Consider the following 13,312-nt stretch of genomic DNA (forward strand, 5'->3'; position numbering starts at 1 on the left):
AAACGCGAAGACCCTGTAGCAGCGTCTAATACTGACTGGGCGCCTGGACGGTGCATAAAAAGAAGCAGTGGAAAGAACAGCCTACGCTGTAGAACAACGTTACGAATGGTACCCAAAAACCCTGAACAAGTTTTGGGAAAGCGCTTACGAAGGCTATTGTTTCACCTATCGCGTAATGACACCATAAAAATGAATATATCCGGAGTAAGCATGTGTGTTACACACTATAAGTTTTTCGAAAAGAGACCCCGTAGGTTTCTATCACAGTCTTAACCACACAATGCCAGCTCACGACAAATTTAGGAGCAATGTTTCCCTGCGTATATCAGGTGTATATAAACTGTAACAACAAATTCATAAATATGTCTTAGAATATTTGACCGCTTCTAACACAATATTTCCAAAAAACTGTGCATTGGTTTTTTATAAAGTGTTCAACTCCCCGGCGCAATTTTTTCAATGCATTGGAAGCTGAAATCACGCCCATGGAATAGGCATATTGTCACGTATTGGGGACAAGGCCATTGGAGACGAAAGAAGAGGCTTGGAATTTACTGATTAAAACATTTATTTGGCTGACTTGCGGTCGCAAAAAACTAAGAGATTCGGCGGCGGCGATAACAGCCAACATGCTTGGTTGCCGTCGAACAAAGAAACGTGTCGCACCCATCAGCACTCAATTTCAAGGCGGCGCAGAAACCTCTAGATGAAGCCACAAAACCTAGACCCTTACAGAAACATACGTAGCGGCCGAAATCATTGGGACACATTTCGGCGCTTCTTTCGCGTCAAAGTAGCTGATGAAGCTGCGTCTCGCGACAATCAATTGTGCTCTACAATTACACAGATAATGCAGCAAGCTAGCAGCTGCGACAAATACATAATTGAATGGTATGCAGCAATATATAAATTTATCAGTGTTGGACCCCTCAGCCGACATCTCAGGAAAAAAGGCCCGTGAAGTCTCCTATTTCAAAGGTGAAAACAAAAATAGAAGAAACGAGACTAAAAGAAATTTAACAAAAAGCACGAATTGGTGCACACATAGTTTAATTTGAACGAGAAGCATGCTTAGATCATATTACCGATCACATTACATTAGTGTGTTGACGCAAAATTACATGTCCCGGAAAGCCGGATTTGTATCAACTTTCTCATCGCCTCCTGCTCTGCAACCGTACTAAACGCTAGTTCGAATTATATGTTCATTGGAAGCAAAACGTAACTGTTTATAGTGTGATTTCAGATGACGTTAAAACCCAAGGGACGGACTCTATACGCTGCCCTTCTCTAGGACTGCCACCATTCTTACTTTCATTCCTTCCTTCACCGTTTCCCTCAGGGCACGATTGGGGAGTCAAGCAATTGATTCGTGCTGGCAGTTCCACCAATGCGGAAAGCCCAGAAAGCAGGGATAAGCTCTGCGCAACAGCATAAGCCACTACGCAACGTGTTAGAAGCTAGACTAACAGCGCATTCACGACAGCGAAGTGCGAGCAAGCTCACCTCAGTTGACCGTGAATCTGAATTTCCCTAACAAGCTGTGCCTCCATGTTGGCCCTCTGCACAGCTTCCTTGTCCAGTACCTGCACGCGCAAAGTTGTGATGATGAACAATTCAGGCAAAGTTAGTAGGCGTTGAAAAGTTACGCGGAAACAGGAACCCTGCGCTAAACTTCGTTGTGCCGCCTTAACACGGAGCTATACAAAAAGGAGCAAGCAGTTTTCGGTTAACCCGTAGGTGGGCGGATTGATGCCTCCGCTTTTCGAATGAGGCGCGTTAACCAGTAGTGCGTCTCTACGCTGACTGCTGGTACCTATGGGGGTGAGCTCCCGTACTCTTTCAGACAGCCTCAAGGGGCAAAAGTCGGCTAACGAGGCAGCATCAAGAGCATCGAGAGAGCGAATGTTTTCTCTCAAAGGTCCGCCTCCGATCTTCAACAACACGGTTTCTTTTGGCTGTCTGTAAAGTATTGACTGACGGACGATGGGTCTTTAAAGCTAACACATTTCTCACTTCATAAAGACCATTTACGCTGGATGGTACAGTTTTCGAAACTCTGTAGCGAGTCCTTTTATTCAAGAGACACCTTAGCGCAAATTAGCGGCAAAGACAGAGAACACTTGGCGAAGCAGGCGTTCAGTTTTTCTCAGTTCCAGTAAGGATTGGGCCCCTAAAAGACGACTGCAGCATTCACATACACCAATGATTTAAAAAACCGCTTTGAAACGGAGCGTACACAAGACACAACGGTATGCTAAAGTCACACAGAACTAGACAGGATGAGTACATTTTTGTGCATTTTCAAGATTAGTAACCAACCTACCGTGATAAAAAAAAATGCGGTATAAAGTTATAAATAGAATCATTGCCCGGGAATAAAAACGTACAATCGTGAAGAAACATATCTGCCGGACGTTCGAATTTAATGAAGTAAGGCATAAATATTAAGTATCATTTAAATAGCACTATTCCTTATCAGACAATGCGATCGCAGCTGACTCAAAACGGCAATACTTTCATCGTACAGTAGGCGCCTATGATCTCACGTGTGCGTCCAGACGGCCCCTAAGAACATGCGTGATTTGAATTGCGCCATGCAGAACCATTTTTGTCGACGAAATTACAGGTGAGGTATCAGTTGCCTTTCTTTGAGTTCTCATGCTCTCTCAGATCTGCGTTTAAACATAGGAATTTCAGTCTACATAATTTCCAGTTACCGCTCCAGTCTGTGCACAAAAGTGCTCAAGAATTAAATACTTTTGTGTTGCCTTTTACCAGCTTTCTTGGAATCCTGTTATCACTTCATTGAAAGTATCACGGGTAAAAAACTTGGCAGCGCTCTGCTGCGTATGATGCACACACTTTATTCCTGAGTCCTCCAATCAGTTACTCCAAAATGTCGGTACTCTTCACCAACCACAATTCACATACGCATGCAGTCATTCGGCGCATTCGTCGCAGACTGCATGGCCTCAAAAAGGTTATGGCAAGAAATGTCGCACAGTCTTTGCTTCCATACCAAATTCACGAACGTGTGCCCGGAGAATAAAAAACGGAATAAGGCTGGTGGCGTATGTAAGCCAGACGTTTGTGCTATGAGACATTCCCACATCGTGTGCCGCCTATTTGGCGATTGTACACACGATACTGTTGTCGTGCTGGAATATGTACAGGCTTTGTTGAAAATGTAGAAACCTGAAGGTCGGTTTCTCCACCATGTATTGGCGCTCATGTATTCGCGGCTGTAAAACATTAATCTTCTCCATATAACTATTTAGACCCACCATTTCGCTTTTCCTCAATAAATCAATATAAAAGTTCACAATTTGTCCCCTGAGTTACTTAGCACGCCAATGTGATCCGAAAAACCGCATATTACTGAGGCACTCTTCATCAAACATCCTCCCTAACTTTTCTCAAGTGAGGTGTCCGAACTGTTACTTTAAGGAAGCGGGTGAACCATACAGTTATCTGCTTACCTAACACTCTTCCTTATGGGAACTTTATTTCTTTCTTGATGGAGGACTGTACATGGTCCCTGTGCAGTCGCTATAGAATTGTTCCACTATTTTCACGTATGGCCCATCTACATTTTGATATCGCTATACAGCCATGACTCATGTGGTTTCGAAGGAGATAAATGCCTTCTCGTAGGGCATTTAGTTATTTGTTTATTTATTTATTTGCAATACTGCTAACCCGAAGGTAGGAGCCGTGTCAGGGTGGGAATGACCACAGAGAACATCACAATAGCAAAAACAATAATGAAATATTGTCCAAAAGGATAAAATACATGAAACCGTAGACACATGAATGGAATTAAAAAACAAACAAGTGACTGTAAATAACAATGAATAAATTTCACATGCTACGTTCAATAAACACCTAAAATTGCTGGATGTCTCCCACCTCAAACCATGCACCATCGAGGCCGTTCCACTTTACTACCGTACGAGGGAAGAGTGAATACTTAAAAGACATTGTTTGAAGAGGAAGCAAAGTAAAAGGATTTCTGCGTCTCGTAGCATAACCAGAAGAAAGGGCAACCAATTCATGCGTGTTGCTACTTAATTTGCCTTTTACAACTTTAAACAGGAAACGCAAGCGTGCTATCTTATTTCTGTTTGATAATGCAATCAAACCTCCTCTATCCCTGAGTTCCGTAACCGACTTTTTGCCACATTGATTGAAGATAAACCTGACCGCCTTCTTTTGCACTCTTTCCACTCTATTAATATTAACTAAAGTAAGCGGTTCCAAAATTATATTGCCGTATTCAAAAAGAGGTAGCACTAGAGATTTATACGCAGCTTAACATCCTTTGACGAGTTACGGAGACATCACTTCGAGTAATGTAATTTTGTCATGAATTTATTAGCAATGTGTATAATATGATGGTGCCAACTCAAATCGTGAGTTATGTGAAGACCTAGGTACTTGTATTCAGAAGCTCGGACAAGTTGGTTACCGTGAGCTGAATAGTCAAACGTCAGTGGATGCTTCTTATTTGTGACAGTTAAAACAACACTTTTGGCATAGTTTACACACATCTGCCAGGTGCCAAACCACTTTAGAACCCGATTGAGATCAGTGTTCAACTTCACATATTCTTCATGTGAATTAATAACACAGTACAATACATAGTCGTCAGCATATAACCGGAGCTTTGCGCCACAACCATCAACAATGTAATAATAAAAATCAGAAAAAGTAAAGGTCTAAATACTGATCCTTGGGGTACCCCGGATTCAACTGGCAAAAATTTAGAAGAAAATTCTCTATAGACAACATATTGGTGTCTAGATGTCAGGTACGCTTGAAAACAGTTACAGAGTATAGAATGTTTTATATGCTACGAAGTTTAGTTAGTATATTCGAGTGAGCGATTTTATCGAATGCTTTAGCTAAGTCTAAAAATAATGCGCCTATTTGACTTCGGTCGTTTATAGCAGATAAAAAATCATGAATTGCTTCAACAAGTTGGGTCACAGTCGAGAAACCCGTCCTAAAACCGTGCTGATCTAGTGAAAGAATGGAATGAGTTTCAAGAAATGCGGTAATCTGTTTATGAATGATATGCTCCAATAACTTACAGCAGGTACAGGTTAGAGCTATTGGTCGATAATTCGAGACAAGTTGCCTGTTTCCGCTTTTATGTAACGGCTTTATTTGTGACAGTTTCCAGTCTTCCGGCAAAGTACTTGACGACAGAGCTGCGTTGAAGATAATTGTCAGAAATTTCGACAGCCATTCAGCGTACCTCTTCAAAAAGGAATTGGGTATTTCATCTGGCCCAGAGGATTTTCTCTCGTCGAAGTTTAATAAAAGGTTAATCACGCCCGGTCCAGTTATTTCCAAGTCTTCAATGGCAGGCAGGCAATCAAATTCAGCAAAATGAGGTGTGCATGAGTTATCACGTGTGAAGACCGATTTGAAATGTTCATATAAAGCGTCTGAGATTTCTGCTTCATCACATGTTGACCGATTGTTTATCACAAATTTGTCAGTGCGAGATGTGTTTGGTGATATGAATCGACAGAAATTAGCAGGAGATTCATATAATAGCCTACTTAAGTGACCATTGTAAAAATTGTTCCGTTCGTGATTACTTTTCTTTTTAAATGAATTACATCTCTCGTAATCCATGGATTAGTCATGTTTATTTTCCTAAGTGTAAAGGCAACCAACCGCTGAATATAGGCAAGCACAGTGTTCTTGAATTTCAGGCACATTCAGTTTACGTCATCAAGATTGTTATTTGCGCCAATTAGAAGTTCACCAAATAATAGTTCTGATCTATCTATAATACTAATGTCATCTGCAGAAGAAAAAACTGGCACACGAGCTATATTAGTTGACCTTGTTTAATTGAGCTAAAGTGAACTAAGCCAGCTTGATGGTCTGAAGTGCCATCAACAACCTCGCATTGAATTTCAAAGGGGAAGTTGCCACCTACAAAAACCAGATATAGAACCGAGTTACTTTTACCCTGAATACGTGTGTAATCTCTGACGAACTGATTTAAATCGAAACAAAACGCATTGTTAATGAGTTTTTCATTATGGGCAACATCACTACTACGTGACGAAAATATAGGCCAATCTTTACCCGGAAGATTAAAATAGCCACATAGCACAAACTTGGTATTAATGGTCGTGCTGTTCATAATGTAGGTTTTCAAGTTCTCTAGCACATCCAAACCAGAACCTGGCGGTCTGTAAACAACGCCAGCCATTACAGAGTGTTCATCACAGAGCATTTTGCCCAACAAACATTCAAGGTTAGTGATCATTCATGCGCAAAAGTTTTTTCTTAAGCAGTAGTGCAACGCCACCGTCGCTATTGTTGCGATCCCGACGTTAACCTCCGAACTCAGGGGGAACAAATTCGCTGTCATTTATCTCATCATGTAACCAGGTTTTAGTAATTGCTACCACGTAAGGATCCTGAATGGTAAACAAGTATTCCAAATCTGCAGTTTTATTTACAACGCTTCGACAGTTAACGTTCAAGAGCTACAATGGGAAGGAGCTCTTCTCATGTCACAATTTTGTTCGATTGGGAACGGCTACTTTTTATAGTTTATCGAAATTCCATAGGTGAAGATTTCCATTCACTGCTATTTTGTCGAATACTAGTTTCACGCGTTCTTTACGGTCCCTGATGCTAGCAGTGCTGTCCCACAATGGTTTTCTAATAGCGCGTATTTTCTGCGAGTAATCATGAGTGTCGTACTGCCCAGATCCCTTAAACTTTGAGCAGTTCTTTAATTCCAAAACCTTTTCTCGGTAATCAGTGAGCTTTAGAATAACCGGACGAATTTTGCTAGCGGATTTCGTTCCAAGCGTGAATTTTATGTCAGGCGTCGTTCATATCACGAGGGTTTTTCTATCACCTGTTTCATACAGTGCACGTGGCCAATCGTACAGTAGCCTTTAGAAAAGGCTCTCGAAGCATTTTATAGTTTCTGTTTGTGATTACAGGAAACACGAAACAGATCGGCCTAATTTTTTATATCCTTGACGTCCACTTTCTTAAGGATTACGATTAATAGTAGCGCTCTTCCAAGCTTCCAGTACTCTGGAGGAGATAAAGTATTACATACAAGGGTGGACAGAATGTTCACCATTATTTCTTCACTGTCCTTTTAAAAAATCAGATCCTCCCCAAATAATATTCGACGGAACATCTGATTCCTCTCTACTACCACTACTCACAATATCATGCTGATAAAAGTCCTCTACTGTATAAATCAATGTAGAACACCTCGGCTACATTTACTAGTATATCCATGTTGCTAACGACAATGTCCCCCTTGTCTCTGCGCGCGAACAGCTGATTTTTGCTTGTGCTTAACTTTCACTCTTTTTAGGTCACCGCCGTTCTTTACATCCTGCTCAAGTCTCTCTGTAATATACTTCCTCATGTCGGACACTACACTTCTTTATTAGTCTTCATTTCTCTGAATATATTATCTTGTCTGTTGGGTTGAAGGCTTTCACTCTCTGGAGTTTCCTAGTAATATATCTGGTCTCCCTAAACAATAGAATAGGAAAAACATCCCCCCCCCCACCATATATGGCTTCAAAAAATATTTTTCTCAGTATAGATCAAGCGTTTGTTTTCTCCCACCAATTTTATATAAGCATCGTGAATCATCTTATACTATGCGTTGGCAAGATTGAACTACTCCAATCATGAATCGTGCTCGCAAGGAAACCTACGGTTGTGGATGCCGCTGATTGGACATTAAGCAAGGCAGCAGATGCGAAATGTTCTAACAGAGTCGCAGGTAATTACGTCTCTAAGCGCGTCACATGGCTTAAGCCGCTTGGATACACGTGTATTAAGCTTCGAGACATGTACTCGTTTCCATTTACTTTGCAAACTCGCCAAATGCTTGTTCGTATAGCACTGTTCGGAGTGCTTTCACTTTCCGACGGGCGTTTTCATAGAAAAACTCTCGGACGTCTCTGAGCCCTAGTTCAGATATTAAACAGCTTCAGTATTTTAAGCCCCTAACTCTAAAAGCAGTGGATGCGTTCAGTGCAGGACCAAGATTATTACCTAACAGCGCTGCCATAATCATCCTGCAATCCTACAAGCCTTGTGGCAGGCTACACCTCCGTTTATATGGTTACCCTTTCCTCGACCCTGCGTTGTTGTTTTTTATTTATTTGGTGGCGACTAAAATCAGGCGCTTGACTTCCGATAGATAGGGCAACACAGATATGTGGCGCTGCAAATACATGCGCTTACCTGTCTCTAAAAGCACGCTCGCGAGCTGCTTACAAAAGCGAGAGATGAAGTCGCAAACGCCACATGTTCTGACAGGGCGGAGTTTGTATGTTGATTTTGTTTATAAATAAACAGCCTCAAAAGCCTTCTTTGTGCACTCATTCTCGGCACATGACGCTTCTGTGTATGCTCATCAATCTAAATATCCGGTGACTCTAAATATAAAGGGCACGGTGGCTTATTTGTGCCAATCACCGAGACATGCATTTCACATAGACATATAGCACCGAAGAGCAACATTGTTCCGTAAAACAGTCTAGACTCGGTAAGTTGAACGAAATAGAGCTCGAAGATTAGTTTCAATACACCGCAAATTCGAACTAAAGAGCTAGATCGTAACGAAGACCTAACGTACTGCGTTCGGACGGTAATTGTAGTGAGTCTCCTCGTGATAAGAGTGTGCAGGACAATCGAGGCAGGTCACGGGAAGAAATGGGGGGCTCTGACCGTGAAATGTCCACTGCACGGCCCGCTAGAAATAACCGCTATACAAGATCGTGCAATAAAACTATCGGGCGTCGTCATTAAATAATTTCGCGTGAGCCTCCAGCGTTAGTAAGAATGAATCCACACTTTTCCCTAAACAAGCAGCATGAACAAAGAAATAAGGCGCATTATGCTCTTACAACTTCATCAAAAGTATACCTTATTGAAAGCAACGAATAATTGTATCCGAATTTTCACGGGCTATTTTCCTTAATTAGCCTTATTCTGCGAGAGCGACCATTTGCCTGCTTGGGCAGATGGCTGCGTTGACCGCTGTTCAAATCAGGCCTGCCTGAGGCGGTGTCCATAGAACTGGTGGACTCTGTACTCTAATACCATATGACGACTCTCGTCTGCATGAGAGCATATACTGGATGATTTTGTGCCCCGTGTGCAGGTGTTTATTTTAGAACCCTTGAAAGAAACGTAATTGTGGTTTCCACAGCCGGATTCTAAAGCAGAGTGACATTATGTCTATGATAGAGTGTTAAATATGAGACATCATTGCGAATTAAATAATTACCCACATTTCTGTTTTGTTTTCAGAAGAAATGTTATATTTCAACCTTCGTATATAAATAAAACTTTCTTTCGCTACTTCTACATAGTGAACCACCCAGTCATAACCGTGCAAGGTCCGTACATGATGCCACTTTACACTGCACCGCGAATGCCTATATGCGCTTTTTTTTTAAATACTACTCCAGCAACGTGTAATAAATTACTCCGCATAAATGAGGCCTTCAAGCAGCCGCTGATGCAACATGTAAGTCCTCTAAGATCGAATAATAGAACCGTACGGCAGCAATGGTGTACCGTACGAATTGAATGCTCACTACAAGGGCGCAATAATCGAATCAATAAGTTCATGTACTCTACTTTCTCAGCACTGACCTTCAGTGCTATAACGTAGTCGTTACTCTTCTCTTTGCACAGGTACACTTCTCCAAACGCCCCCTTTCCGAGCAAGGGCCCCATGTCAAAATCTTCCAGATGCCACTCTGTCACTTCCTCTTCCGCGCTGAAATGCAAAAACGATTCTTGTAACTTGAAAGTCGCCTTAAAAGGCTCCGGAAGTAAAACGTGCCCGATATGAACGCTCCTCCAAGGTGAGCTCAAATTAGAACACATGTCCTGAATAGATGGCACCGCACATGCTGGCAGCAGGTAGCCCACATCAGCGCATGTCCATTCTTTTGAGCTATCGTTGACAAAATGTCTCAGTAAGCCAAAATAACAGCTCTGCTGAACTTTGTTTGATCAAATATAGTGCGCTCGAAAAAAGCGAGATATCTTTCACAAATTCGTATTATAGCTTGTTTTGGCAGGAAACCACCGGAATATTGTTTCCCGGGCTAATACTGGTCACCGCCGGCGACAGCTTGAATTCAGACACTGGAGGTGAAAAGTGCTCCTTCAGGAAAACTGCCCGTCCTCCCGCAAAATCTGACGACCCGTGCCAAGTTTGATCGTGTTATATTCGAATTGATTGTTTTCAAATGGCTTATTATTATTTTTCATATTATATCCCTTGCCCAAAGACGCTTCTGGATTTCTGTTTAGATGCTACTAACTCAGAATCTTACCCTGACTCAAACTGCTATTACCTGTCTCTATTTTACCTATTTCTTTCTTTGACTGCATTTATGCGCTGTCCTCACTTCAAGTCCAACCCTTTCCGTTAGTCTCCCATTTGCGCCATGTAGTGTAGTACTAATATAGGACACTGTTGTTATATAGTTTACTCTTGGGGTATAGAGACAAACTGGGTTTCATCCCCTGCGTGTGTCTGCCAAGTGCACTCCATCCCATTGTAAGTTACCAATTGTTATTGCACCGACGTGATCCAGATTCTCGGTCACTACGTGTCCTAATTAAATGTATTCTCTTACCGCTACCAGTGCTTCACTGCGGAGTGTAATGGGATGTTCCTATCCGATATTGCCAAGCTAATTTCTTTTCACTTAATTTTTTTAAATATTTTTTTTTACTTATATATAATATTTTTTACTTAATAATTTTAAAACCTGGCGTTCTGCTTTTTCTGATTAGGACCAAGATAGATCACGCTTTGCAACGTGTCGTTTAGAGTTAATATTGATGCGGCGTTATTGCCAAGTCCTGTGCTCTACATTAATAAAAAAGCGATGATCGTGGCATTCCTTCAAGTAGGTGTGAAATGCACTCAAACGTGTAGGATAGCCGAGGCTTCGCCAGAGTGCAATGGCAGTCGACTGTGAGGATGGCTTCCCCCAATGCCTAAATGCGAGTGGAGGAGCATAAAAAGAAATGCAACGACGATGCATTAAAGCGAAAACATCTAGCGGGGGGGTCTGGCTGTCAATGACGTGAAGAGAATGCTAAATTAGGCAGTCAGCTGTCACGGCGGCTTCTTCCTATCGCAAAGTTGAGGCGTTAACCCTAAAACGAGGAGTAGCCAGGTCAACATTGAAAGCCGCGCTCTTCCGTTGGTTCCCACAGTTCTGATTTCGTTTAGCAGGGCTCTTGTTAAACTCGTATATCCCAGCTAAGCCCGTGCTACTCGCTCCCCTTCGGGAGATACGAAAAATTGTATTAGACCTGGCCGACAAAAACATATTGTCTAGGTGTCTGTGGTGTTTCTAGGGAGAATGACAGCGGCAATTGTAAGCGCGAAGTACCTGTTTAATTTTTAACTCTCCGGATGGAATACATTGCAGAATGTAATTCCCGCTAGGGTCAACTTATAAAAAGCAAAAAAGACTTATAAGGCTTGTAAAAAGGTTTGACAAGCACTAACATCCTTAACCACTTGCGATATCAACCTCGTTTGTAATAAATGGTAAAAGTGTAAGTAGAGTCACTGGCAGAAAAGTAGATTCTAGGGGATCTACTTCTGAGCCTATTTGTGCGGCTTGTAATGGATTTGCAGAGTTCAATCCTCTAGATAGTAAGAAGATTTTTCGCCCTACCCTCTCCAATGGGAAGGATCTCCTAATTCTTAATCAGCGCCACTACACGGCTCAAAAGCAGACCCCGTGGGCTCTACACTTTTGCCAAGACTATATATACCCTACTACGTTTGTTAGTAACATTGTTTAGACCTTTTTTTTCTCACAATTATACCTTTTCCCACATACTTTTTTCTACGTGTAAAAGCAGCAACCTGTAAAGGCTGATCCAATAATACAAAATCAGCTTCTGCACCAGGCGCGGTGTAATGCAAGAATCACCATATCTCTGCTAAGTTCCAGTGTAAGGGCGCGCTTCCAGTGAAGCAGGCGAGGGCAGAAATGTTCCTTCAGAGCGGATGGGCGCATACACATCGTTGGTTTGTGAAGCAAAGACAAGAAATGGAGGGGCGCAGTAACTGTCTTACTCAGATGGTGCGAGGAGAAGAGCTAATAGAACAAGTGCTGAGCTCCACAGCAACTTCTACCTCTTAAGGGCCGTTAATATGACGTGCAATGGGGTGCCGACCCACGGCTGCGTCATCTGTTTAAAACAAAAATGAGCCTGAAGGGGATCGTGCCTCCACGTGTTTGGAGTTTCCCGAACACTAACCCATACGGCGGGCACAGTGCCGGCGCCCTGTTAGTCCCTGCAACTGACCGGAGAAAAGCGAAAATACCACGTTACGCCTGAATCCCGTTATAGTACATATGCGGTCTGGGGAGATGCCATGGGGCCCTCTGATGATTTATTAGGATATTTACTTGCGGGATGGAGGGAAGCGTATCTGTCTTAGTCAAGGAGCATGTGTCGTATGGGCAATTACTATAACTGAAACACATGCCAACATAGCAAGGCCCCAGAGGTTCGCTTTATAATAAAATCTGCAATCACGTCAAAGCAGATAATTATGCTGTATGCAACATGAAATCATCCAAAACACTGGCGGACAAAACCTACAGAATGTCTTACCGCTGCTCGGGTTCTCTGCCATTTCCACCGGGGCCAGCTTCGTTGTCGGGTCCTGTATTATCGGGGTCGGCGGCTTCCATCGAAAACGTCCAAAGTAGTACGGGGCTGCTACTGGCTGCCGCAAAGGGAGATAAATATAAGGAGGGTTAATGCCGGCGCTATTGCATAAAATCTTCTGAGCGACTCTGAAGTTTTGTCACCACTGCACTCAAGCGAGAAATTTTGTTTGAAAGTGCGACACTAGTCCAGCAGGGGACTGAAAGCAGGGGGCAGCAGCTCATCTCAACCAACAATTTTCGAAGAAAACCGGCGATAAATGTGCAATTCACAAGAATTCTCAGAACAGTGCTTCAGTATGGTCGGAAACAACTTAATAATGCTGCGGTGCCTACCGCTGAAAGGAAGCCATATCTACTAATGAAATCGGCTGGCTCTCATGAGGCCGCAGTTGATCCATTACCGTGAATGGCAGACGCGTATTTCGGCTTCTTTCTTCAATTGTATCCGACTATAGCTGCCTTTCCCTCCCTGCACCCCCTCCGTTAAGCTAACCACTAAACGACGCCCTCCTCCACTCCCCCAAAAAATTCGCCATACTCACAAAGGTCAAAATTCCCATTGC

General features: G+C 42.6%; 1 protein-coding gene across 1 annotated transcript in view; it reads right to left on the reverse strand.

The window, feature by feature from the left end:
* Positions 1 to 12,770, reverse strand: part of LOC146184904 (aurora kinase C-like) — a 31,513-nt gene extending 18,743 nt beyond the window's left edge. Inside the window, exons 1-3 of the mRNA XM_084608650.1 lie at positions 12,691 to 12,770; positions 9,682 to 9,808; positions 1,507 to 1,586 (exon numbers count right to left, since the gene is read on the reverse strand). Of these exons, the coding sequence (XP_084464776.1) occupies positions 1,507 to 1,586; positions 9,682 to 9,808; positions 12,691 to 12,770 (287 nt within the window). The remainder of the gene's footprint in view (positions 1 to 1,506; positions 1,587 to 9,681; positions 9,809 to 12,690) is intronic.
* Between the last annotated feature and the right edge of the window lie 542 nt (positions 12,771 to 13,312).

The sequence above is a fragment of the Amblyomma maculatum genome, chromosome 7, assembly GCF_055883805.1.
Source record: "Amblyomma maculatum isolate TAMU_Amacu chromosome 7, ASM5588380v1, whole genome shotgun sequence".
Lineage (NCBI taxonomy): Eukaryota > Metazoa > Arthropoda > Arachnida > Ixodida > Ixodidae > Amblyomma > Amblyomma maculatum.